Source organism: Salvelinus namaycush, chromosome 31, assembly GCF_016432855.1.
Source record: "Salvelinus namaycush isolate Seneca chromosome 31, SaNama_1.0, whole genome shotgun sequence".
NCBI classification, from domain to species: Eukaryota; Metazoa; Chordata; class Actinopteri; order Salmoniformes; family Salmonidae; genus Salvelinus; species Salvelinus namaycush.
In genome coordinates, this window is record NC_052337.1 from 32,292,019 (window position 1) to 32,319,828 (window position 27,810).

Below are 27,810 nucleotides of genomic sequence, written 5' to 3' on the forward strand. Positions count from 1 at the left end.
GCTTTTGCTCCGGGCCTGAAATACTTCTTATCAAGGTTCTCTTGAGCAGCTGATGTTAATGCTACAATGTGGTTAGACCAGGACTTGAAGAAAAGCCTGCACACCCAGTAGCTATCCTGGAGGATGGTTGCCACACTTCATGTAAAATATTACAACCAAATACTTTTGTTTTTATCAAATGATTCCCTCATTAAATGGATAAGGTAGGCTACTTCAAAGCAAGGTATGTCACTAGACATGTCTATATATAAGGCTCAAATATTCATGCTTCAGGGGAGCTCTATGCACAGCAAGTTATTTGTCAATTGTTATTTTTTTTTAACGTTACCTGCAGCAGAAATGAGCACACAGACACGCACTGAAGGGTCATTCCGATGATGGCTGATATGTCCATTTTTAAGTGTGCCTTCATGAATTACATTTGCAAAAATCATGAAATACATTTCCATGCCTTTTCATGACCTGATAAACCCTCTTTTGGCAAAAGCCCTTCATGCGCATTCAGGCTGGCTCATTTTCAATAGGCACAATCTTGAACTCACATCCTACTGTCAAGCACAGATTCACAGACCAGTGGAAAATGAATGCCCATTGGCCATTGCTAGTCAACGCAGATCCTGCCTTCATTCCACCTTGATCAAACTTTTTTGCCTCTGTATGAATCTAGACCGGTGACAGGCTACTTTGTTTTATAGAGGAGCCGGTACGCAATTCATCAAACATTTGAAGTGTAGGTAAGGCCTCCGGGTAGCTCAGTCCCAAGTCAAGCACTGCCTGTTAGGCATCACTTACAGTAAAACAACAGCGATAATTGGCATCAGGCAGGCAACGCTACTAGCTACCACTAATGGTGATTAATAACGCATTGCTGTGATGGCAGAGATTGTACATCATGGGCTTACTACAACAGGGTTGTATTTATTAGGGCAGACTGAGGCAAAACATTTTACAACAGAAAGTCCAGGTATTCAGCCTGTTTTCTTCTGGCAGGTGCCTAATGAATACGACCCAGACTCGTCTGACTGGGAGGAGTGGTGCCAGTCTGTACCTCCATGATAGGGAGGGAAGAGTCCACATAATCACCCCCAACACAAGCACCTTCTCTGGGGATGGCAGAAGAGGGAGACCAAAGGAGAACAGGAAGGCATTCAGTATCAGAATGAAGGAGGGAAATTAGAGAAGGAAGAGGGTAGACGTGTGGCCTCTGGTACATTCCTTCTTCGTGGTATGTGTACTGTAGGTGTGTGTATACTTTACATTGTATAGGGAAGCCTGTCCACATGATAGAGGCTGTCTGTGACAGGGGTTATCTGTATGTGTGGAGATGCCTCTTGCTAGCCTGGTCCCAGATCTGTTTGTGATGTATTGCCAAAGGCCATATGAGTTGGGCTACACAGCACTAGCCAGATCTGTAATCAGGCTGGTGTCTTGCTGCTTGTGTCTGAAATCTCAGGAGGAACTCCTAGTTGAAGAGGATACCCCTGACAAAAGGCAATATGGGTACAATTTTGCATTTTTTTATAGTTTTTTTTAGTTTTTTTTTTTTTTAAAGCTATGTTGTTATTCTTATGGAACGTAAATGTAACTAATTGCTATAAACGATCTTGCTTTTGCTGGTCAGGTATGTACACTAGTTGTAATCAACTGTCCAACTGACAGAATAAGTAAATTGTTAATAGAAACTCTAGTCAATGAAACGGGGAGACCCCCTTAGTAGTAATGCAACAGTGGTGACTGAGTTTTTTCTGTAAGTCCATCAGTGTGTCGTATGCCAGCCGTACGTCTCAATTTCGATGTACAGTACAGTGTGTGAATGAATGTGTGTCTAAGTCAGCCTGTGCACCTCCGCTCAAATCTGTACACACGTTAGTGTGTCCATCAGTTTATTTTAGTCCGTTTCCCCCCAGAAAGTGTCTCTCTGGTTGGCCATCTCGGCTCACAGTCCCCAGGGGTTCTCCGTAGCGGATCTTCTGGCCGGCCTTCAGGTTGAAGCTGAAGTCGTGCGGAGCCTCGAAGAGAAGGACTATAGTGGAGCCCAGGTTGAACTCTCCCAGGTGCTCCCCTTTCCTCATGCTCACGCCCTCCTGGTTGTTGTTGGACAAGTAGCTGAAGTCGTTGTACGAGCCTTTGCTGTAGCGTGGGCTGTTAGTGCGCAGCTCCTGGATACAGACACAGAAAGAGAGACAGAGAAAGGATACAGTTTAGTAAATCCAATACATACAATGTCAAGTGTTTTGAGCATCTGGTGGAAAGGATTTGATATAAAGCGACTTATAGTCACGCATATATTAAGTACACGTGACACATGGTGGAATCAAACCCATAGCCCTGATGTTGCATGCACCCTGCTCCAACCAACCCTTAACACTGAAAGGATATCTCATAACTGTCCCATTTATCTAGTGCCCATCATGTGATGTGTAAAAAATCTGAGGAGAATAGTTGAATTGGACTAAGCCCCATTAGACGATGAGCAGCATGATAGCTGCTGAATGAAGTCATATCCTCCTGTTATGTTGTTGACGGTCTGGTTGGGAACAACTTGTGCCACTGGCCCCCCTCCTCACTTTTCCTCTTCCCATTTAATCTTTCTCGTCTCCCCTCCCCCCTCCTCGTTGACTCCCCTCTCCTCCCCTTCCACCTCCCCCCTCTCCTCACCCTTCCTTCGCTTCCCCCTTCCTGATCAGGCTCTTCTTAATGACAGCCAAACCCAGAGCAGGTGATGGTGTTGGCTTACAGTTAACCCCCTTACCTACATATTAAAACGACCACGTCATCCTAAGCCTCTGGTCTAATCAATGGAAGTATATGGCTCCTATGGGAAATCAGTCAGTTTAAACACAGAGTGGAGAGATTAAATATGCCTATCCGGTGTGTGTGTCGGCAGCTTAGGGAAATGGCCTGACGTACAGGTAAGTGGGACAGGAAGCAGAGGGAGCTGAAGGGAGTGAAAGCTCACACTGCGAGAAGAAGTGTAATAGGGGTCAGATTGACATGGGGTTAGAACCTCTCTTAAGTCAGCATTATTTCTACTGTATGTACTGCTTTGTCCTAATAATTCATCTTTGAGTAAATACTATGGCACAGTACCAGAATAGGCTCAGACCAGGCCCTCAGTGTCTGGTCTGGAGTGTGAAGTCACAAGCTCTGCTGGTTGGCTACTGCGTAGCTACCTAGTGGTGTCAAGTCCTGGTCTGCCCTAGAAAGCCTATGTAAATTACGATCGTCAGAACAGCCAAACTATTCTTTATTTTTACGTCTGTTTTGGGCTCTAAAATGTGTTTATTATGATGAAGTTCAATCCCCAAAGTGAATTATTTTAAAGTTCGCTACAAATTGAGATATTTAGTTAAATAGTGATCCATTCTGACTACTACATTTGTCGTCACACAGGACCACTTGCTGACACAGACCAATCACGGGCTGGCAGGCTACGAGGAGGCTCTCGCCCTCATGCATTCTTTGCGCGACTCTTAGGCAGGATGACAACGACTACGTCGACCATGATCCTTTGCTAGTTATGGCCACTTTCACCATGATCCTTAGTGATTTTTTTGTGCCAGTCAGCAATACGGTGGGCTTCAAATTCAAATACTTCTATGGAAATCTCCCGATGGCGCGTGGAATACGTGGATGACGTCTGCGCTTTCACTATCTACTGGTTTTAATGTTTATGGGTCAGACTAGTAAACATTCACATTAAGTGGGCTGTAGCGCTAACTAACCTTGTCAAAGTAGATGCGTATGGAGCCCACGTTGGTGGCCCCTACAGCGGTGAGGGAGAAGAAGCCGTGCGTCCACTCTCCGCTCAACACCACCCTCTCGTTATGGCAGAACAGTTCTTTGATCCAGCGGGCCACACCAGGGTTCACTGACATCAGAGAGCCTGGGAGGGACACAGACAGGGAGCAGGAGGTAAATACACAGCTATACAGACACGACACAAAACATGAGGTACAATACAAACTCTGCAAGCAGCACCATATTTATACACCAAATATGATTTTAGGACTGTGCCATTTTAGATCAGATAGGAGTGAGGGTGCAAGGTGCAGCATGGCGAGTCTGAGTACGTAGAATGATTATGCTGTGTGTCCTGGACATCCTGGGATTGTCCTAGCATCCTCCTACCGTAGCAGAGTAATTCTGGTGTTTATATATGATGCATATAGTAGGAGTAGGACAGTCCTAACAGGGTACTGACCAGGGAAGTGTCTTCTGTGGGCCACCCTCCAGTCTGTGGGGGAGTGGAAGCAGTGGTAGTCTCCTGGAGCCAGGTACACCACACAGTGGAACAGCTCATTCCCCTCTTTAGTCACCAGCAGGTCCTGAAACGAGCTGGGGTCCTCTTCATCTGGGAAAACACACATACATCCACCGTTATGGTCAGCAGGCAGGGTGTGCAAGGTGTGTCATACAAACCAATCCTAAATGACCCCTAATCTCTGTGCTAGACAAAACAAATGGGCAAGGTGAGCCTATTAGGTCTATAACATTAGTGAAATATTTCCACCCAATCCGTTGAGATCAACAAGTCTAAAGGAGGTAGGGGGGATTAAGGGTCAAATTGGGATTGGGCATTAGACCAGGAGGGGGAAAGGGTAGAGGTATTCACTTGATGGCTTGATGGTACTGTTGATGGCCTCAGCCCAGGTGTGTGGTCCCAGGAAGGTCTCCAGAGAGTATGTGACTCCTTTGACTTGCTCCACCTCACAGTTCCGCACCCGCCCAAAGTGCAGGATCTTCCCATCTGCTGGGCTGATCTGGGGAAAAAACCCGGACATAATGGCTTTAGCCAGGGATCTACTCCTCTGTGTGTATAAAAGCCAGTAGAGAGAACTCTGATCAGACACAGAGCAGAAAGAGTAGTTCAAATTCACACACACCGTTCACACACATAGACAGACAGTTCACATATACGTGTGAACACGCACTTACCACGCAGTGTGAGTCACACACGGGCCGGATAGCCGGTTTGAGTTTCCGTCTAAAGAACTCTCCCAGGTTCCTGTACTGAATTAGGTCTTCCACAGCAGCCTCCTGCATGTTGACACCAAACGTCCAGATATACAGACTGTAGACTGGCTTCCTCAGCCAGGTCGGCAGCTCCACCTGGTTCAGCCGACCCCAGGCCCGAGACAGCAGCCGTGTCGGGATGGTCTTGTACAGAGCAACCTGAACCAAGGAGGATGAGAATGTTGGGTTACACTACACATAGCTAGACTCCATGTTCTCACATTGGCTACATCCTGGCTCCTTGTTTTTGTGGTCTGGCCAACTCCTATGGTCATTGTTACACCAAATGACCATAGGAGTTGGCAACAGTGCACAAACAGATCTGGCACCGGGCAACTGCTTCTCTACTGGGAGAACTCTATAAGGAGAAGCTAGAACCCTGGCAGACGAGGCTATTGAATGCAAGGTGACATCTTGAATAAAAGTATTCGCCTCCCATATCACTAGGTCAATTGCATCAAGGACATGTGCGGGACAGGTAGTAAGGTTGAGGTGTTGACAGCGTTTTAAAGGTGCCTGAATAGATCAAACTTTTGCACACCTGAAGTTCTGTCTTGGTGCATTGTAAAAGCCTAAAGTGAACAGGTAGAACTCAAACTGTGTACATTTGCAAATATAACTTTTCCAGATAACTGCAAAGTTTGTCGCATAGAAAGCCATCAATTCACGGCTTTAAGGATATCTAAACATAAACCTAGCCCTAAGCTGCACTCACCAAAACACGACCACATCTGAGCAGCAGCGTCGGTTTGAGCAGCAGCACCAAAAAAACAAATTAAATCGAAAGTTAATTGATTCCTACATCCCCTTCTACTCTATTTATCTCTGTATCCACGAGATGTGACCAGTCAAGTTGAAGGAGCCGCCTGTCACTTGACTTCTCTGCACAGGTGTAGAACATCCATCCGCGACTCACGCAGAGACACTTACAATGTGAAGCACGAAATTCAGTGTGCGATGAAGTGATGAGTGACAAAGCGATCTGATGATCTGACCCTCCTAGCACCTGCAAGCAGTCAGGACTGTTTAGACTCCTCTATCGCCTGAGCGATCTATATGGTTTGCTGCTTGACTTGCTGCTTCTAGCTGTTCGCTGGGCCAGGCTGGCATCATCAATAGCTTCTGCCTAGCTAAGTGGATTAGTCAGGTTCTGGACCAGCTGACATGAGGAAGGAGGAGAAAAGGGCTCTAATAAAGCTTACCTATCCTCCCCTTCGAAAATGTTGCGAATCGGATGTTGCAAGATATCTGATGATATAGATGGGGTTTAATACGCAAAACATGATTAATTTAATACCGGGCTAATCCTGATGTGTGGAAGCAAGCCTCGTTAATTATAATTAGTTGACTGTGCACTTTAGGGATCTGCAGCCTACGGGATCAAATCCGTCTCAAGTCCAACACGGCTACGAACAGCACAATATATATTTTTTTTTACATGGCCTCAGATGCGAGGACAGAATAATTAATAAACACAATGGCAGATTTAAAATAGACCTAAAATAGAATAGGAGTTAAACAGGTAGGTAGGTAGGAGGGGAAAGGGCCTAGAAAATCCATTTGATCCACAGTGTGGCTCAATCCACATGGAGTTCAGGGCTAAATTAAAAACCATGAAGGTGATCAGAGTTCAGAGTGAACAGAAATACAAACGTAGGAGAAATACTGGGGCTTATTTAATGTGGGTTACAACCAAAATTATTTTCCAATTGTTTCGTTCTGAACAGAACCATTATTTTTTCCCCTTCCAGCCAGCAAAATTAAGTTCTGAACCGACTCAAACCGCCAAAAAGTGAATGTTTATATCGTTACTTTCTGATCCTTTTTTTTTTATTTTTACATTTAGCTCGACATCAAATTACTTCACCAATCAGTGCACATAGAGCAGCTTGCTATTGGGCAAGCAAGTTATAGTTGTTCACCTGCATTGGAGAGACAAATTTGGGTGCGAGATGCGACAAATTTTGCAGGTGGGGAGGGAGCAAGAAAGGGTGGAGAAGGAGGCTTGGTTTGAAGCGCTGGGCATCTTATGACATGCACTATCTGAATTAGGCCCAAAGAATTATATCTATGGAGGAGCGGCTTTTATGAAGAAACTTTGAATGTCTTCGACCAGAGAGTTGACTTAACGTTGGGCCACAGCTAGCTAGCTAGCTAACAAGCTTGTGGATGCAGAGGCACCAGAATTTAAATAAAAACATCTTACCTTTTAGTAGTTAATAAATCCAATGTGAAACGTGATTACAATAGTATCTTTAACTTCTTTGGGAAAGGGGGCAGTATTGAGTAGCTTGGATGAATAAGGTGCCCAGAATAAACTGCCTGCTACTCAGGCCAAAAAGCTAGAATATGCATATAATTAGTAGATTTGGATAGAAAACACTCTGAAGTTTCTAAAACTGTTTGAATGATGTCTGTGAGTATAACATAACTCATAACTCAGGCAAAAACCTGAGAAAAAATCCAACCAGGAAGTGGGAAATCTGAGGTTTGTAGGTTTTCAAGTCTTTGCCTATCCAATATACAGTGTCTATGGGGTCATATTGCACATCCCAATGCTTCCACTAGATGTCAACAGTCTTTAGAACCTTGTTTCAGGCTTCTACTGTGAAGGGGGAGAGAATAAGAGCTGTTTGACTAAGAGGTCTGGCAGAATGCCATGAGCTAAGTCAGGCGCGCGGCCGTGAGAGCAAGCGGCGTTCCTTTTCATTTCTAAAGACAAAGGAATTGTCCGGTTGAAACATTATTGAAGATTTATGATAAAAACATCCTAAAGATTGATTCTATACATTGTTTGACATGTTTCTACGAACTGTAATATAACTTTGACTTTTCGTCTGAACTAATTGCTTGCGCACTGTGCATTTGGATTACTGGGCTAAACGCGCAAACAAAAAGGAGGTATCTGGACATAAATGATGGACTTTATCGAACAAAACAAACATTTATTGTGGAACTGCGATTCCTGGGAGTGCATTCCGATGAAGATGATCAAAGGTAAGTGAATATTTATAACGCTATTTCTGAGTTTTGTGACACCTCTCCTTCTTTGGAAAATGGCTGTATGTTTTTCTGTGGCTTGGCGCTGACCTAACATAAATCGCAAGGTGTGATTTATGTTAGCCATAAAGCCTTTCTGAAATCAGACACGGTGGCTCTATTAACGAGAAGTTTATCTTTAAAATGGTGTATAATACTTGTATGTTTGAGGAATTTAATTATGAGATTTGTTGTTTTGAATTTGGCGCCCTGCAATTTCACTGGCTGTTGGTTAGGTGGGACGATATCCCAGAGAAGTTAAATAACATTGAAAAAGTTCATCCATTCTAAATCAAATTTAAAAAAAACTGTCCCTAATTTCTGAACCACGCTTGTAACGTCAGTAGGCTACAGTAGCCTATGCTTTGGAGGGGGAAGCGCAGGTAGCCTATACACGCACTGGCAAAGATTTTAACCTCTTGGAACTATAGGGGGTGCTGTTCCGCATTAGCATATTTGGGTCTCCAAATTAAACTGCCTCGTGCTAAATTCTTGATCGTACAATATGCATATTATTGTTATTATTGGATAGAAAACACTTTATAGTTTCTATAGCCGTTGGAATTTTGTCTCTGAGTGGTACAGAACAATATCTACAGCACTTTTCATGACAGGGGTCAGATTTCAGAAATTTTTACCCCTGATCTGGAGTCTGTTTTTAAGGCGACAGTGAATGCTATGAAGAAACCGACACTGCCTACGTCTTCCTCTGGGTGTCTGTACGTCATCACGTTTTGAATGGAATCGATTGCACAATCCCAGCCCATATAAAACCACAAAACGTGGGAGTACACTCTCTTTTGTTCGCGCGTCACAAGCGGGATGGACATCGGACTTGCCTCATTCCAAATCGTTGTTTAACCAGTAATATTTCTCTGGTCATGTTTTTACTCGTTATAGTTGTTAAAAACATCATAATGTAGTTAATTTGAACCGTTTTATAGCAATTTATATCCGTTTAGTGCGATTCTGAGGAATTTCTTTGTCGTGCACTTTTTAGCTTTGGGAACGTTTCGGGGGTCTCGGTCGTTGGTAGTGGACATTTCGAAGGACAGAGGACATCTATCGACCAAAAGAAATTTATAACATAGAAAGGATACATTGCCCAAGAATCTGATGGAAGAACAGCTCAAAGTAAGCAATATTTAATATGATAAATCGTTGTTCTGTCGAAATATTTTAAACGCATATTTCGCCATTTTGTTTGGTATAGCTTCACTTGGCGAACCCTGTATTGAAAAGTAAGGATAATTTTAAAAATGTAAGTCAGCGGTTGCATTAAGAACTAATTTGTCTTTCGATTCCTGTCAACTCTGTATTTTTTAGTCAAGTATATGATTAGCTTTCGATTAAACTAGATCACTCTGAAAGCTGACGTCCCTCATTTTGATGCTTGAGTTGTGACTATTTCCATTGTATAACCACGGTTTTGTATGGCTAAATATGCACATTTTCGAACAAACTGTATATGTATGTTGTAAAATGATGTTACAGGAGTGTCATCGGAAGAATTCTGAGAAGGTTAGTGAAAAAATTAATATATTTTGGCGATGATAACGTTATAGCTCCCTTTGCCTTGAATTCATGCTCTACTAACGTTTGCACATGTGGTATGCTAACTTATCGATTTATTGTGTTTTCGCTGAAAAACGCTTAGAAAATCTGAAATATGGTCTGAAATCACAAGAACTGTGTCTTTCCATTGCTATGCTTTGTCTATTTTTATGAAATGTTTTATGATGAGTAAATTGGTCATACACGTTGCTCTATCTAGTAATTCTAGTCGATTTGTGATGGTCGGTGCAATTGTAAACTGTGATTTCTACCTGAAATATGCACTTTTTTCTAACACCTATCCTATACCATAAATATGTTATCAGACTGTCATCTGATGAGGTTTTTTCTTGGTTTGTGGCTATCAATATCTTAGTTTAGCCGAATTGGTGATAGCTAGTGGTGGAGAGAGAAAATGGTGGACAAAGAAAGATGGTGTATTTTGCTAACGTGGTTAGCTAATAGATTTACATATTGTGTCTTCCCTGTAAAACATTTAAAAAAACAGAAATGATGGGTTTATTCACAAGATCTGTATCTTTCATCTGGTGTCTTGGACTTGTGATTTAATGATATTTAGATGCTACTATTTACTTGTGAAGCTATGCTAGCGATGCTAATCAGTGTGGGGGGGGTGGGGGGTGATCCCGGATACGGGGTTGAGAGGCGGTAAAAGTTAAGCTTGCAGGCAGACATTGGAACAAGTTTCTGAGTGACAGAGTGGGCTTTGCATAGGCACTTTGTTGATGGGAAAAAAGTTCCCGGAAAGTAAAATAACATTATTCCCAAGCTTTTAAAATAACGGTTCTGTTCCGGAACAGTATAGTTCACTTTCGTTCCCGGTTCCGATTCGGTTCATCAACAAAAAAAAATCTCCAGTTTTCCTGGTCGCAACATACGGAACATTGCAGATAGAACTATAACGTACAGATCAAACTGATGAAATGAGCTGACAAAATGATTCAATGTGATTGATAGAGAAGCACCCTACATGACCATAAGTATGTGGACACCTGCTTATCAAACATCTCATTACAAAACCATGGGCATTAATATGGATTTGGTCCCCCCTTTTCTGCGATAACAGCCTCCACTCTTCTGGGAAGGCTTTCCGCTAGACGTTGAAACACTGCTGCGGGGACATGCTTCCATTCAGGCAGAAGAGCATTAGTGAGGTCAGACACTGATGTTGGGTTGATTAGGCCTGACTCGCAGTCGGCGTGCCAATTCATCCCATAGGTGTTCGATGGGGTTGAGGTCAGGGCTCTGTACAGGCCAGTCAAGTTCTTCCACACCGATCGACAAACCATTTCTGTATGACCCTCGCTTTGTGCACGGGGGCATTGTCATGATGAAACAGCCTTCCCCAAACTGTTGCCAAAGTTGGAAGTACAGAATCGTCTAGAATGTCATTGTATGCTGTAGTGTTAAGATTTCCCTTCACTGGAACTAAGGGGCCTAGCCCGAACCATGAAAATCAGCCCCAGACCATTATTCCTCCTCCACCAAACTTTACAGGTTGCACTATACATTGGGGCAGGTAGCGTTCTCCTGGCATCCGCCAAACCCAGATTTGTTCATCAGACTGCCAGATTGTGAAGCGTGTTTCATCACTCCAGAGAACACGTTTCCACTGCTCCAGAGTTCAATGGCGGCGAGCTTTACACCACTCCAGCCAATGCTTGGCGACGCAAATGGTGATCTTAGGCTTGTGTGCGGCTGCTCGGCCATGGAAACCCATTTCATGAAGCTCGCCGCCACGTTGCTTCCAGAGGCAGTTTGTAACTCGATAGTGAGTGTTGCAACCGAGAACAGACGATTTTTACGCGCGTCAGCACACAGCAGTCCTGTGAGCTTGTGTGGCCTACCACTTCACGGCTGAGCCGTTGTTGTTCCTAGACGTTTCCACTTCACAATAACAACACTTACAGTCAACCGGGGCAGCTATAGCATTGCAGAAATTTGACGAACTAACTTGTTGGGAAGGTGGCATCCTATGAAGGTGCCACCTTGAAAGTCAGAGCTCTTCAGTAAGGCCATTCTACTGTCAATGTTTGTCTATGGAGATTGCATGGCTTTGTGCTCAGTTTTATATACACCCGTCAGCAACAGGTGTTGCTGAAAAAGCAGAATCCACTCATTTGAAGGAGTAACCACATACTTTTGTATATATAGAGTACGTCTGTTCTATAACATTACTATCTGAATGTTCTGGAACGTAACACACCGTCCTGAATTTAAGCCACCGGTGCTGCCTGCTGAGTCTAGATCCGCCCACATAATTCACAGGCAGTTAGCTCCTGTAACTAAAGATAAATCACAGATAATGTCCAAACTGCAGAAAATGAGATCAGCAGATGCTATGGATGGCAGACAAGTTCCATCTCCACGACTGAGTTTCCCCTTTGAAAAGTGGTCCAGGGGAGGTGGAATAGATCAACATTTCATTAACATTAAATGCTTATTGGCTGATGGTAAGGGAAAAACAGCGTCCATTGAAACTAAGTGCACTCAGTCGCCCTGTGACTATGACAGCGCGAGCGAGCAAAGCAGGAGAACAAAACAAAGCATTTCTCTGTTATTGTGTGGCCCACACAAAGGGCCTTTGATAGGCTGTACGGTAGGGCCTGTACAGTGAAGCTCTGCAGGTCCATATGGGTCCAGCCATCTGTGTCAGGGGGGGGGGGGGGGGGGGGCATTTTAAATGATTTCACTATTCGTCTCAGGAGAGGCAGTGCACTATGTACAGACGGGTGGGGGTGGGGATGGGGATGGTGCCCTCAGCACAGACGGGTGGGGGAGGGGTGGTGCCCTCAGCACAGACGGGTGGGGGAGGGGAGTGAGAGGACCAGGGGCGGGCGTGTCTGACATGGAGGGAGATAGAGTAGCCAAACCAAGTTAGACAAACTTGTTGCTGCGATAGGTTCTCTATCCTCTCATCTGGTAGTGTGTGTCTTGATGTAAAGGAGCTAGCTAGCTACACTAGTCAGCTAAGTTAGTAAGCCAGCTAAGTTAGTAAGCCAGCTAGCTAGCTGGGCTAATTGAGGCCATTTTGTTGTGCGTCCTTGACGACAACAACTCACTCATATTAAACAGCCTACCAGTTGGTTGATCATTGAAGCCTACTCCTAATTTAGCCAATTTAATTCTGTAATTGTAAATCCATTTTGCATTGATTAAAAATCTCTCACTTCACTTGCTACACATGGAGCCTCTGACGGTAATGCTTTGATTGACCGACAATAACAAGAGTGAAAAGTGTGTAGGCTACCGGTACATTTTATTATTATTATTAAATGGGGCGCACTCATAAAACTGTTGTTTTATTAAAATGCATAGTCTAATCATTTTATTACATTTTAGACAAAGTCTTTACATTAAAAAAAGGCAGACAGATACAGTACAGGTCAAAAGTTATGACACACCTACTCATTCAAGGGTTTTTGTTTATTTTTTTTACTATTTTCTACATCGTAGACATCAAAATATTGAAATCATGTAGTAACCAAAAAAGTGTTAAACAAATCAAAATAGATTTTATATTTGAGATTCTTTAAAGTAGCCACACTTTGATAACAGCTTTGCACACTCTTGGCATTCTCTCAGAGCTTGAAGGAATGCTTTTCCAACAGTCTTGAAGGAGTTCCCACATACGCTGAGCATATGTTGGCTGCTTTTCCTTCACACTGCGGTCCAACTCATACCATCTCAAATTGGGTTGAGTTTAGGTAATTGTGGAGGCCAGGTCATCTGATGCAGCACTCCATCACTCTCTTTCTTGGTCAAATAGCCCTTACACAGCCTAGAGGTGTGTTGGGTCATTGTCCTGTTGAAAAACCTATGATAGTTCCACTAAGCGAAAACCAGATGGGACGGCGTATCACTGCAGAATGCTGGGCTAGCCATGCTGATTAAGTGTGTCTTGAATTCTAAATAAAATCACAGACAGTGTCACCAACTCCACACCTCCTCCATGCTTCATGGTGGGAACCACACATGCAGAGATCATCCATTCACCTACTCTGCGTCACTAAGATACAGTGTTTGGAACCAAAAATCTTTAATCTCAGACCAAAAAGACAAATTTCCACTGGTTGAATGTCCATTGCTCGTGTTTCTTTGCCCAAGCAAGTCTTTTCTTATTATTGGTGTCCTTTAGTAGCAATTTCTTTGCAGCAATTTGACATTGAAGGCCTGATTTCATGCAGTCTCCTCTGAACAGTTGATGTTGAGATGTGTTTGTTACTTGAACTCTGGGAAGCATTTATTAGGGCTGCAATTTTTTGAGTCTGGTAACTAATTAACTTATCCTCTGCAGCAGAGGTAACTCTGGGTCTTCCTTTCCTGTGGCGGTCCTGGTGAGAGCCAGTTTCATCATAGTGCTTGATGGTTTTTGCAACTGCACTTGAAGAAACTTTCAAAAGGTCTTGAAATTTTCTGGACTGACTGACCTTCATGTCTTAAAGTAATGATGGACTGTCGTTTCTCTTATGCTCTTTGTTTGTCTATGCTTATTTCAGCTGTTCTTGCCATAACATGGACTTGGTCTTTTACCAAATAGGGATATCTTCTGTATACCACCCTTACCTTGTCATAACACAACTGATTGGCTCAAACGCATTAAGGAAAGAAATTCCACAAATGAACTTTTAACAAGGCACACCTGTTAATTGAAATGCATTCCAGGTGACTACCTCAAAGTTGGTTGAGAGAATGCCAAGAGTGTGCAAAGCTGTCATCAAGGCAAAGGGTGGCTACTTTGAAGAATCACAAATATAAAATATATTTTGATTTGTTTAACACTTTTTTGGTTACTACATGATTCCATGTGTTTTTTCATAGTTTTGATGTCTGTATTATTCTACAATGTAGAAAATAGTCTAAATAAATAAAAACCCTTGAATGAGTAGGTGTCTCCAAGCTTTTGACTGGTATTGTGTGTATGTATACATACACATATATATATACACACACACACACACACACACACACACACATATATATATATACAGTGGGGAGAACAAGTATTTGATACACTGCCGATTTTGCAGGTTTTCTTACTTACAAAGCATGTAGAGGTCTGTAATTTTTATCATAGGTACACTTCAACTGTGAGTGACGGAATCTAAAACAAAAATCCAGAATATCACATTGTATGATTTTTAAGTAATTAATTTCCATTTTATTGCATGACATAAGTATTTGATCACCTACCAACCAGTAAGAATTCCGGCTCTCACAGACCTATTAGTTTTTCTTTAAGAAGCCCTCCTGTTCTCCACTCATTACCTGTATTAACTGCACCTGTTTGAACTCGTTACCTGTATAAAAGACACCTGTCCACACACTCAATCAAACAGACTCCAACCTCTCCACAATGGCCAAGACCAGAGAGCTGTGTAAGGACATCAGGGATAAAATTGTAGACCTGCACAAGGCTGGGATGGGCTACAGGACAATAGGCAAGCAGCTTGGTGAGAAGGCAACAACTGTTGGCGCAATTATTAGAAAATGGAAGAAGTTCAAGATGACGGTCAATCAACCTCGGTCTGGGGCTCCATGCAAGATCTCACCTCGTGGGGCATCAATGATCATGAGGAAGGTGAGGGATCAGCCCAGAACTACACGGCAGGACCTGGTCAATGACCTGAAGAGAGCTGGGACCACAGTCTCAAAGAAGACCATTAGTAACACACTACGCCGTCATGGATTAAAATCCTGCAGCGCATGCAAGGTCCCCCTGCTCAAGCCAGCGCATGTCCAGGCCCGTCTGAAGTTTGCCAATGACCATCTGGATGATCCAGAGGAGGAATGGGAGAAGGTCATGTGGTCTGATGAGACAAAAATAGAGCTTTTTGGTCTAAACTCCACTCGCCGTGTTTGGAGGAAGAAGAAGGATGAGTACAACCTCAAGAACACCATCCCAACCGTGAAGCATGGAGGTGGAAACATCATTCTTTGGGGATGCTTTTCTGCAAAGGGGACAGGACGACTGCACCGTATTGAGGGGAGGATGGATGGGGCCATGTATCGCGAGATCTTGGCCAACAACCTCCTTCCCTCAATAAGAGCATTGAAGATGGGTCGTGGCTGGGTCTTCCAGCATGACAACAACCCGAAACACACAGCCAGGGCAACTAAGGAGTGGCTCCGTAAGAAGCATCTCAAGGTCCTGGAGTGGCCTAGCCAGTCTCCAGACCTGAACCCAATAGAAAATCTTTGGAGGGAGCTGAAAGTCCGTATTGCCCAGCGAGAGCCCCGAAACCTGAAGGATCTGGAGAAGGTCTGTATGGAGGAGTGGGCCAAAATCCCTGCTGCAGTGTGTGCAAACCTGGTCAAGAACTACAGGAAACGTATGATCTCTGTAATTGCAAACAGATTTCTGTACCAAATATTAAGTTCTGCTTTTCTGATGTATCAAATACTTATGTCACGCAATAAAATGCATGCAAAATTACTTAAAAATCATACAATGTGATTTTCTGGATTCCGTCTCTCACAGTTGAAGTGTACCTATGATAAAAATTACAGACCTCTACATGCTTTGTAAGTAGGAAAACCTGCAAAATCGGCAGTGTATCAAATACTTGTCCTCCCCACTGTGTATACATATATATATACACACACACACACACACACACACACATATATATATTTAAATGAATAGTCTTGCAAATAAGATTTTGTTCTTAACTGACTTGCCTAGTTAAATAAAGGTTCAATAAATAAATAAAAGTAATCGAATACTAACGTCCGTTCGGATATTTAAATAACTGTGCCCATCCCTACACACCCACATCAGTGCCTCTAACAGACCACCTCTAGCCGAGAAAACCTAGGGTCACGACGCAGGGGAAACTAACGACTATAGGGGTTATTAGAGTGATGATAATGCTTTTTAAGTGTTCACGTTGTACTTTACCTTGTAAGAGAGGAACTCTCATCCTACTCCACAAGTATTCTAAGAGTTGGTACCCCTGGATGCTGAGATTGACATTCACACACAAACCCACAGATAGACACAAATAAATTATGCAGCAGCTGTTAGCAGGTAAATACTTACCCTGCTTGTTGGTCTCCAGCCAACCTTGGCCAGGGGCTTGAGTGCACCGAAGGTCAGGAAGTAGTAGAGGAAGCTGAGCGGCCATGAGCGCAGCCGCAAGGCGGGCCGGGACATGCAGCTCAACTGGCCAAGACGACGCCGCAAGGCCAACTGAGGGAACTGCAACCTAGGCAACCATACAAAACGCTGGGTTGGCACAGGTATGGCCGTGTATACATAGTACACACAAAACAGTCTCAGTACAGAAACACTGAAAGAGGACAGACAGACGACAGGCAGGCAGGCAGACCGACAGGCAGGGACACCGACAGGCAGGCAGGGACACCCCCGGCAGTCCACCCGGCAGGCAGACAGCCCAGCAGGCAGGACAGAGGCTCACACATTCACCCACAGACTCTCTCCCCCACAAACACCCACACAGGCAAAGCATGTGAATAATGCACATACCTATGTCCACGCAAAGGACATGACACACTGGTTATACACAAAGACGTGTTAAATACCGGCATAATGGGAAAAACAAAATGACACAATGATGCCCTCTTACTTTATACTGTTCAAACACAAATCACACAACACATTCCTATCAGGAAATAGGCTACTGTAGGTTCACATGTTCTGACTGCACACATCCTCCCCACTGTATCCCCAAACTCTCCTCAACAATGCAGATGGTACTCTTCTACAGTATCTCATCCAAACCACCACATGGTTTCCTAAGAAACTCCTCATATATTCATATTTCATACAGAATCCACCCTACTCTTCAGGCTGCTTTTAGTCAGGCCAACTGTGTGTGTCCTTAAAATATCCTAATGCCTAACTGCCATCCATCCAGATCTCTCAATATGCCATGTTAAAATAGCTAAAAAATAAATGAGCCTTCGCTGATAAATGCGGAGCGGGATTTTGATGACAAACCTTGTGCTTGTCATCAAAGCGTGGATGGTAAACACACCGCATAAAATGCATAGAAACAGCATATCCACCCAACAGCCAAATCAAATCATCTGTGCATGAATATGCCTGGCTGCACTGTAAAACAGTCTATTAAAATAGGCCTAAGTGGCTGTGATGTATTGCCCTGGTTCTGTACAATAGGACCAACTAGGGCAGCAGTGATGCAGCAGTGGCCTCTAAAGGGGGGAGGCCAATGTTACTGCAACAAGGGACATCAACGCACGCAATGTGCAAAACCACCGTCTTTGTCCAAAACCACAGGACGTGTACGAATACCCGCACTTGCGTTCTAAATAGTAGGTATTTGGGTATGCATTTCCCCCCCTCCTTTCTATTATAAATCTATATTTTTTATTTGATTTTTTGCATACCCAAATAATTTATTTTATAGTATATACATTTTCAAATAATAATGAACAAATGGCTCTGCTATGTCCACATTAGCTTCAGTATGTCAGGGGATGTGGATCATACTTGGCCCTGAGAGTGATGAGCCAGAGCTAATAGGCCTGAAAAGGGAGGGAGGGGGGAGAGAGGGGGTATAATACATTCTGCTATACAGCTATCTATAGGCCTAAAGAATACCAGTCCACTCTAATCAGGATAAGAGACAAGCGTGCCATGGATAGCTTCAACACTGACACCCTAATAGACAGTCAGCAGCACCTTAACACCTGCCACTGGCATACACACAGACACTGCCAACTAGAGGTGACCTGTAGGCCAAACCGAGGAGGCAAGTCTAATGACAACAATGGAGTAGGACTGGATACGTTCAATTACAACAGTTGACCCTGACAATCTCACGCATGCACACACACAGAAGCTCACAATCAATTGACACAGACACACTGACATAACTAAGCTAAGGACCCTGGGACTAAACACCTCCCTCTGCAACTGGATCCTGGACTTCCAGACGGTCCGCCCCCACGTAGTGAGGGTAGGCAACAACACATCTGCCACGCTGATCCTCAACACCGGTTCCCCTCAGGGGTGCGTGCTTAGTACCCTCCTGTATTCCCTGTTCACCCACGACTGTGTGACCAAGCACGACTCCAACACCAACATTAAGTTTGTTGATGACAACAGTGGTAGGCCTGATCACCGACAATGATGAGACAGCCTATAGGGAGGAGGTCAAAGACCTGTCAGTGTGGTGCCATGCCAACAACCTCTCCCTCAATGTGAGCAAGACAAAGGAGATGATCGTGGACTACAGGAAAAGAAGGACCGAACAGGCCCTCATTTACATCGACGGGGCTGAAGTGGTGCGGGTCGAGAGTTTCACGTTCCTTGGTGTCCACATCAACAAACTATCATGGTTCAAACACACCAAGACAGTCATGAAGAGGGCACGACAACACCTTTTCCCCCTCAGGAGACAAACTATTTGGCATGGGTCCCCCAGATCCTCAAAAAGTTCTACAGCTGCACCATCGAGAGCATCCTGACCGGTTGCATCACCGCATGGTATGGCAACTGCTCGGCATCTGACCGTAAGGCGCTACAGAGAGTAATGTGTACGGCCCAATATATTACTGGGACCTATATACTAGGCGGTGTCAGAGGAAGGCCCAAAAAATTGTCAAAGACTACAAGCACCCAATTAAGTTATAGACGTGTCTCTCTGCTACGGCACGGCAAGCGGTACTGGAATGCCAAGTCTAGGTCCAAAAGGCTCCATAACAGCTTCTACCCCCAAGCTATAAGAATGCTGAACAATTCATCAAATGGACGACCCAGACTACTTACATTGATTCCCCCCTCTTTGTTTTTACACTACTGCTACTCGCTGGTTATCATCTATGCAGTCACTTTACCCCAACCTACATGTACAAATCACCTTGACTAACCTATACCCCGCACATTAACTCAGTACTGGGCCCCCTGGATATAGCCATGTTATTGTTATGTAATTCTACTGTTACCTTTTATTTTATTTAGTAAATATTTTATTAACTCTATTTCTTGAACTGCACTGTTGGTTAAAGGCTTGTAAGTAAGTATTTCACGGTAAGGTATATACCTGTTTAATTCGGCGCATGTGACAAATAAACATTTGATTTGATGACACATACTCACAGGTCGGTCAGTGGCCCTGTTGTGTCTTTAATCCCTGTGTCATTATAGACCTGTTTTGCCTCAGAGCTGAATCAGATCAATTGAATGGTGCTTTACAGGCTGGTGTTGATGCACCCTTTGTGAAACTACAGACAGTGCTTAACGATTGTCCCCAGCATAGCCTTTCAGACAGAACACTGCCCATATTGTTCCACATACACACACAGATCTGAGGATGGTTTTTAGATCCGGAGCAGTGTGTGGAGCTGTGCGGTTCAGTGGGTCTACACAGACAGTCCTATCACCACCTTTAACTGTCTCATTTCTCAAGGGTTTGATCACCACAACATAAGTCGGGGGGGGGGGGGGGGGAGGTCATCAACAAATCTAATGATCCACAGCAAGAGATCTAAGATACGCCTGATTCTAGAAACCTGGAATTATTGAGTCATCAGGGAAAATCACATCTCTGATTACTTTGGCTACACGGATGACTGGGTAGGGGATGACTTCCACTGAGGCATGCTGCTGATGTGGCTGTATGGTGCCGTTCAGTAGGTAGTGTACTGGAGCTAGCGACTGCTCTCCTCACAGTCACCGCTGGTTGGCTAGCCTAGTTTGGACTGCAGAGTGTGACACTGGGCCACTCATCTTTTCTACACTCTAAACAGGAGAGCAATATTTACTACTCACAGCCTGGACGGGTACACAACAGCATATAAGATTAGAGCTAATATAGATAATTTAGCATAACGTTTAACCCCTTTATAAAAGGATATAAAAAAGGCTAAGAAATAATTTAAATGTAATTGAATCTCAATTCTCATACAAGTCTACCAGTGCAGAACGTTTTAAATATTTAATATCTTTACCATAACCTGTCATATGCCTTGGTTTCAGCCATCGCATAGCTTAAACATCCCAGCCACCCGGATAAATGCCACAAAAGTAACAAATTCAACATGTAAAGAGTACACTTCTACCCTTTAAAAAAAAAAATCCTGGCTATCCCGTCTGTAGCTCGCTCTCTACCACACAAAACACACGCTCCAGCAGCACCCCCCTCTCTTCCTCAATGCAGGCACATATTAGCCAATCACTGACTGCATAGCATTCTCTCTCTCCTGCCTCTATCCACACTAGCCGAGTCTTAGCCTTCATGCAGCTATTGAAAAGTAACGGATAGATGGAGTTCTTTCAGGACCACTTCTGAGGCTGGCAGGGTAAGGCTGGACCAGATGCTTTGTTCCCCCTTTGACTGGCCTGCCTGTTCGGGGCTTAAGGATATTACGTTGCAATTAGGCCAAACAGGGGCTTTGTGCTGCCTGGGACACAGAGAGAGAGAGAGAGAGAGAGAGAGAGAGAGAGAGACAGACAGATTGAGAGAGAAAAAACATTGAGGGGGCTTTGGGAGTGCAGACCAACTGTACTCACTCAATAGTCACCCCCTTGGCTCACACTTGTCCCCATGCTCATGAAGCAGCCAGGGCACAGCTCAACACAAAGTACACAACACAACCACCCACTCACAAACCACACCACTGCTACACCTTCAATCTCGCGGCAGAACATTACATTAATAGTTCCCTCTATGCTCGCTCAAGTCATCTCTCTCAAGCTCTTTCAATCTATCTCTACCACTCATGTACTGTAAACAATCCCTCTATAGGCTAAGTACCATTCATTCTCTCTCCATGTCAGTCCTCGCTCTCATGTACAGCAGGCATGTTATACACACGTCAAGTCATCCTGTAGTCATTCATCTCGTTCCCTCTCTCCCTCTCAGCATACCTGAATCGGTTCCTGTGGCTGAGTGCTTGGGCCCCCTGGGTGCCCTGGCCTGAGCTGTTGCCGCCGCTGACTCCCCCCTGCTCCCCAGAGGAGCTGATCGGCCGGAGCCGGCGCACATCAACCCTAACTCTGTGGAGATTGTAGCAAGACGGAGGGCTGTGCAAAGACTTGCAGCATCTCACCATTTCCCTGAGCTCCGCGCTGCTGCCCGCTGCAGGTTCCTGCTCTGACACATTATCACTGAAGGTGTGGGGGGATTACAGACACTTCTCTCACTGGGGCTGCCTCTCTCTCGCTCAGCGTGCACACGTCTGTTCTCTCGCTGGATCTTGTTCTCTCGCTCCGCTATTCTCAAGCCCGGCCCCCTTCTCTGGTAGGACGGATGTGACGTGGTGAAGGGGGGTAATCCGTTCGCTCCCTCTCTTCGCTCTCTGTCATCTCTCTCTCTCTCTCTCAGGGTTCCAGGGGCCTCAACGTTATTTTGTACCAGAGGGCAGAGGCTGGGTGCCAGAAGGTGGGGTGACTGTTTCACAGCTGATCTGAGAGGAGCTGCAGCAGACTGGTGACAGTGAGAGACTGGAGGAGGACTGGTCTGCCTGGGGGGAGGGGCAGCTTAATGAGAGAGAGAAAAAAATCCCATCAGCTATAGTGTTCATGGACCTTGTTAAAGATTCCTGGCCACTCCCCTATACTGCTAATAAGTGTTGTGTAACAGTATAATTCAGCATTCATATGGATGCTAGCCGTACCTTGTTTTTTTAACTTAGGTTTTGGCCTGTTTTGAAAGCCTGGCTAGACTCCACTGCTTCCTACCTTATCCTATCCTACAATCAGCCGATTGGGGGGGGGGGGGGGGGGGGGCATCTGGACCCTCTGTCTCCCAACTACACGTATAACAGAAATTAGACTAATTTTCATAATCTGCTATCTATTCATTCCCTGTTGTTTTGTTAAGAGTGAATCATTTCAGAACGTTAAGCATTGGTTACCATGAGGATAACTTGGTTAAATTAATGTCTATTTTTAAAGCCCATCAGCTTTCTTACTTGTCTGACTTTTCCAAAATAGCCTCTCGTCGAAATCTCATGTCTTGTTAAACACATAAAAAATTGCTTTTATGCACTAGCAAATAATCCCTTTGGTTTGGTGTCAGTTACATTAATCACGGTTCAAAGGGCTGAAATGCATCTTCAGTAGCCTTTTAAAACCACCCCTAAAAATACCAGTCAGACAACAGATGTCTAACGATGACACTTATCATTCTGAAATGATTCACTGTTTACAAAACAGCAGGGAGTGAAGAGACAACAGATCATGATCTTATTAGCTAGGTTTCCATCCAATTGGCGACAGATTTTCATTTGAATATTCTAAAATCTGCATTTAAAAATGTTGCATTCTCTCACCAGTGGTGTGTTTCCACCAAACAGAGTTGTTGCGGATAAAAATCTGAGCATGATGACGTAGTGTGCGCAAAATGTACTTTTCCGTTTAAAAAATGTCATGCACTGAATAAAAATCTAAAAGTTCAATGTGTTTCAATCACAGTTTCAACTCTACCGATAGTTTTGTCACAAAAACTGTTGGGTTAAATATCAAATGTGCCTATTCTGGTCCTGGCACCTGCGCTCTAGCCAACAGCTCACAGACACAGTATGGGTAGGCTGTGCTGGTAGGCTAATCTACATGATGAGATTATTATGGATAAGAGCTAAAATACTGTTATGTCAAATGGCAGTCAAGCATCGATCACGTCATCAAAGTAAGACCAATATTATTGGAAAGGGGCATCAAGATCACTGTGCACTTTCACCACCCAGTGAAGTTCATAATTTATTTCATCTGTAGCCGAATAAAATGCATGGTTTCCCGTAGCCTGGGCAGCCGCTACTTGGCTTTATGGATCTCCACTATGGGAGATTCATAAAGGCCTTGATGTGGCCAGCCGGTAATCCACTCGAGTGTCCCGGCTACCGGTTCGTACTTTCTCCATTCAGGCTGCAAAGGCTTCGACTTCCTCAACTTTATTACAGTTGAAGTCGGAAGCTTACATAAACCTTAGCCAAATGCATTTAAACTCAGTTTTTCACAATTCCTGACATTTAATCTTAGTAAAAATTCCCTGTTTTAGGTCAGTTTAGATCACCACTTTATTTTAAGAATGTGAAATGTCAGAATAATAGTAGAGAGAATTATTTATTTCAGCTATTATTTCTTTCATCACATTCCCAGGAGGTCAGAGGTTTATATACGCTCAATTAGTATTTGGTAGCATTGCCTTTAAATTGTTTAAATTGGGTCAAATGTTTCAGGTAGCCTTCCACAAGCATCCCACAATAAGTTGGGTGAATGCTGTCCCATTCCTCCTGACAGAGCTGGTGTAACTGAGTCAGGTTTATAGGCCTCCTTCCTCGCACACGCTTTTTCAGTTCTGCCCACAAATTTTCTATAGGATTGAGGTCAGGGCTTTGTGATGGCCACTCCAATACCTTGACTTGTCCTTAAGCCATTTTGCCACAACTTTGGAAGTATGCTTGGGGTCATTGTCCATTTGGAAGACCCATTTGCGACCAAGCTTTAACTTCCTGACTAATGTCTTGAGATGATGTGGATATATTGAAGCAACATTTTCCTCCCTCATTATGCCATCTATTTTGAGAAGTGCACCAGTCCATCTTGCAGCAAAGCACCCCCACAACATGATGCTGCCACCCCTGTGCTTCACGGTTGGGATGGTGTTCTTTGGCTTGCAAGCCTCCCCCCTTTTCCTCCAAACATAACGATGGTCATTATGGCCAAACAGTTCTATTTTTGTTTCATCAGACCAGAGGACATTTATCCAAAAAGTACAAATCTTTGTCCCCATGTGCAGTTGCAAACCGTAGTCTGGCTTTTTATGGCCGTTTTGGAGCAGTGGCTTCTTCCTTGCTGAGCGGCCTTTCAGGTTATGTCATTATAGGACTCGTTTTACTGTGGATCTAGATACTTTTGCACCCGTTTCCTCCAGAATCTTCACAAGGTTCTTTGCTGTTGTTCTGAGATTGATTTGCACTTTTCGCACCAAAGTATGTTCATCTCCAGGAGACAGAACGTGTTTCTTTCCTGAGCGGTATGACGGCTGCGTGGTCCCATGGTGTTCATACTTGCGTACTATTGTTTGTACAGATGAACGTGGTACCTTCAGGTGTTTGGAAATTTGTTTTCTGAGGTCTTGGCTCATTTCTTTTGAGTTTCCCATGATGTCAAGCAAAGAGGCACTGAGTTTGAAGGTAGGCCTTGAAATACATCCACAGGTACACCTCCAATTGACTCAAATGATGTCAATTAGCCTATCAAAAGCTTCTAAGATCGTGTCATGCACAAAGCAGATGTCCTAACGGACTTGCCAAAACTAGTTTGTTAATAACAAGAAATTTGCTGAGTGGTTGAAAAACGAGTTTTAATAACTCCAACCTAAGTGTATGTAAACTTCCGACTTCAACTGTAATGGTGAGAAGGTGAAAAAAAAATTGACTTTATGAAACACGATTTTCTCCCACCGTGCTAGACAGGCTAAATGCTAATCGTGGATGTTGCGTATCGTGTTCAGCCATTCAGGTTGCTGCAGTGTTTTTTCACGCCTAACCTAGCGTAGCAGGTGTAAAAGAAACAGGACCACTGGTCTGATTGTTTCAAAATAAAAAAGTTATGCTTATTGAACATAGTTTTTGTATTGGATTTGTTGGCATGAACTCGTTTACGGAACATTATTCATAGTTTTAATAAATAGTAAATATTTGTGAAATAATGCATCATACCGGCTGTATTTCTATATTATACATCTTGAAAACTTGATTGCTGATATGCAACAAAAATAAAATGGAACTATATCAACAATGGACTAATGTAACAAATACCAAAAGATAGTTTTGGGGTGGAATTTTCCTTTAACCCTGAGCAACATGGGCCTGGTATCCACATTACTCCACTAATTATACAATTTTCAACACGATAACATCTTGTATCCACCCCCCATTTCATTGTTTTACCTAAATGTACTGTAAGATTTAAAACTGCAAAGTTCTCTGCCGCATGGCAAAATGTGTAGAATATTAGCTGTAAAGCGGAAAAAAAAATTATGTCTGGACTATGATAAATGTGTAGAATAGCAGGAAATTTGCTTGAAAACGGCAAAGTTCTCTCTCCGATGCCAAGAGGCGGGCTTTAATATTGGTTAATCTGGCCATGCACTGCCGAAGTTATAAAACTCATATGTTATTTTTATCTAATGCGAGTTGTGTGCTGATGATGGGGTCCATAATGAATTTGCTTTCACAAATGAGGTCCCAGCCGGTCCCAAAAAGTTTGAAAACCTGACCTAGAAGGCCTCTCTAGAAAAATAGCACACTATACTCCCAGAGCATCCAACTATTTTCTCAATATTGTTTATCCATCAGTCTGATGTTGCACCTTTTTTGGGGGTGAGAGTCTTCAGTTAACACTATTAGTCTCTCAAGCAACGCATGTCTTCAACAAACAGGGAGCCGGTCCCTAAAAGCAGGACAACACCCACTTCCTTCCTTATCTGACACACTGATGCTACGGACTAGTGTTATGAGTAATCTACTCATAATAACAGTTACTGTAAAGACATAGGAACTGTCAAAGTAACACTTCAGTACAGATTCTGTTTATCCCAAAATTCACTTTGGATTTTGTTACCACTTCCTGTAACAGTTCCCTATTAAACACTATTCTGTTGAATTAGATTACATTGAACACTTACATAAACATAGTTACATATTTCAGATAATGCATTATACAACGTTAATCTAAAATTGTGTTAATCCATTTTCAAAAAATAAACTCCGAACATTACCTTCTGTTGTCTGAAGCGTGAATCAAATTGACAAAGGGGAAGTTAAGTCTCTCACTGCGTGCTAGTTAAAGGTGAAGGCTAGTCAGTTCCCTCTACTCTCTCACAACAAAGTCCTGCGTACTGGCTGGACAAGCCCTTTAAGAGACTAGAGGGTGGGCGGGCAGATATCACGTTCAAGGGAGTATATTTGCTGGGTGATGTCATCTGACTCACCACATGCCAAAGTAGCCTAATGGTCCAAATGCACAAAACTACTGTAGAATCTACAGCTGTAATACGATAATCATCTCATCATTCATCAAATTGACAGCGGGGCCATCTTAACGATAAGTTTGGGGTGATGAACTAGACTTCACAAATATTCAAATGTGTACAGTAAAGATAGCACTGTGTAATCAACTAAGCCTACAAGCAGCCATGTACATGTAACTGCTAAAATAAAGGAAACACCAACATAAAAATGTCTTAATAGGGCATTGGGCCACCATGAGCCAGAACAGCATCAATGCACCTTGGCATAGATTCTACCAGTGTCTAGAAATCTATCGGAGGGGTGCGACACCATTCTTCCATGAGAAATTCTATAATTTTGTGTTTTGTTGGTGGTGGAAAACACTGTCAGGTGCCGCTCCAGAATCTCCCATAAGTGTTAAATTGGGTTGAGATCTGGTGACAGACAGCCATAGCATATGGGTTACATCGTCGTCATACTCAAAACATTCAGTGACCACTCGCTCATGCCCCGTTGATGGGGACATTGTCATCCTGAGGGCATAGCCATGGTAGAATAAATTACCCTAAGCATGATGGGATGTTAACTGCTTAATTAACTCAGGAACCACACCTGTGTGGAAGCACCTGCTTTCAATATACTTTATAGCTCTCATTTACATTATTTTTTCAGTTACCAGTAGAGAGCGACCAATATGGATTTTTTAGGGGCGATGCCGATTTCTGGGGGTCAAGGAGGCCGATATTAAATGTTTTAATTACAATTTCCCAAAGATAGCCATGTATGCATTAATGCATACATTTGAATGGTAAATCTCTTTATAAAATGGGTGCATTATATTTCCATTCAAATAAAAGTATCTATTCATGTTAATGTTTTTAAATGTATGTAAACTGTAAAGTTTTTAAATGTATGTAAACTGTAAAGTTTTTGGTCTGTAATGCATTTGTGCCAATCAGTTATGTTGTGACATGGTAGGGTTGGTATACAGAAGATAAACACATTTGACCAAATAGGGATAACACTTTTGGTTACTACATGATTCCATGTGTGTTACGTAATAGTTTTGACTTCTTCACTATTATTCTACAATGCAGAAAATAGTAAAAATAAAAACCCTGGAATGAGTAGGTGTCCAAACTTTGGCTGCTATACTAAGCTTACTAATGACAATGAAATTATTATAACAACAACGAGATCGAGGAAAAAAATAGGGTTATTATTATTATAAAT

The 27,810-nt window shown here is 43.3% G+C and overlaps 2 protein-coding genes across 4 annotated transcripts in view; both read right to left on the reverse strand.

Annotated features, from left to right (window-relative positions):
• Positions 1 to 898: 898 nt before the first annotated feature.
• On the reverse strand, positions 899 to 26,470 carry LOC120025934 (phosphatidylserine decarboxylase proenzyme, mitochondrial-like). Of its 3 annotated transcripts, none has more exons than XM_038970662.1 (8): positions 26,346 to 26,470; positions 21,670 to 22,099; positions 16,673 to 16,838; positions 4,939 to 5,175; positions 4,616 to 4,763; positions 4,205 to 4,354; positions 3,726 to 3,886; positions 899 to 2,159 (listed from the first exon to the last, which is right to left on the reverse strand). In XM_038970662.1, the coding sequence occupies exons 2-8, from the start codon at positions 21,720 to 21,722 to the stop codon at positions 1,884 to 1,886; spliced, it is 1,191 nt and encodes a 396-aa protein (XP_038826590.1). In that variant the 5' UTR covers positions 21,723 to 22,099; positions 26,346 to 26,470; the 3' UTR covers positions 899 to 1,883. The 3 variants fall into 3 exon arrangements, with proteins under 3 accessions (XP_038826590.1, XP_038826589.1, XP_038826591.1); XM_038970661.1 differs by having other exon boundaries at positions 21,488 to 22,099; XM_038970663.1 differs by lacking the exon at positions 21,670 to 22,099 and having other exon boundaries at positions 26,346 to 26,467.
• LOC120025557 (phosphatidylserine decarboxylase proenzyme, mitochondrial-like) overlaps positions 21,964 to 27,810 on the reverse strand; it is a 36,398-nt gene continuing 30,551 nt past the window's right edge. The window contains exon 4 of the mRNA XM_038970116.1: positions 21,964 to 22,083. Within this exon, the coding sequence (XP_038826044.1) occupies positions 21,964 to 22,083 (120 nt within the window). The remainder of the gene's footprint in view (positions 22,084 to 27,810) is intronic.

Coding starts and splice junctions, on each gene's coding strand:
- LOC120025934 (XM_038970661.1), bottom strand. CDS start 21,672: ATGGTGAGATGCTGCAAGTCTTTGCACAGCCCTCCGTCTTGCTACAAT. Junction 16,839..21,487: donor AGCCACAGGAACCGATTCAG/GTATGCTGAGAG, acceptor ATGGTTGCCTAG/GTTGCAGTTCCCTCAGTTGG. Junction 3,887..4,204: donor CCACAGAAGACACTTCCCTG/GTCAGTACCCTG, acceptor TGTCCCTCCCAG/GCTCTCTGATGTCAGTGAAC.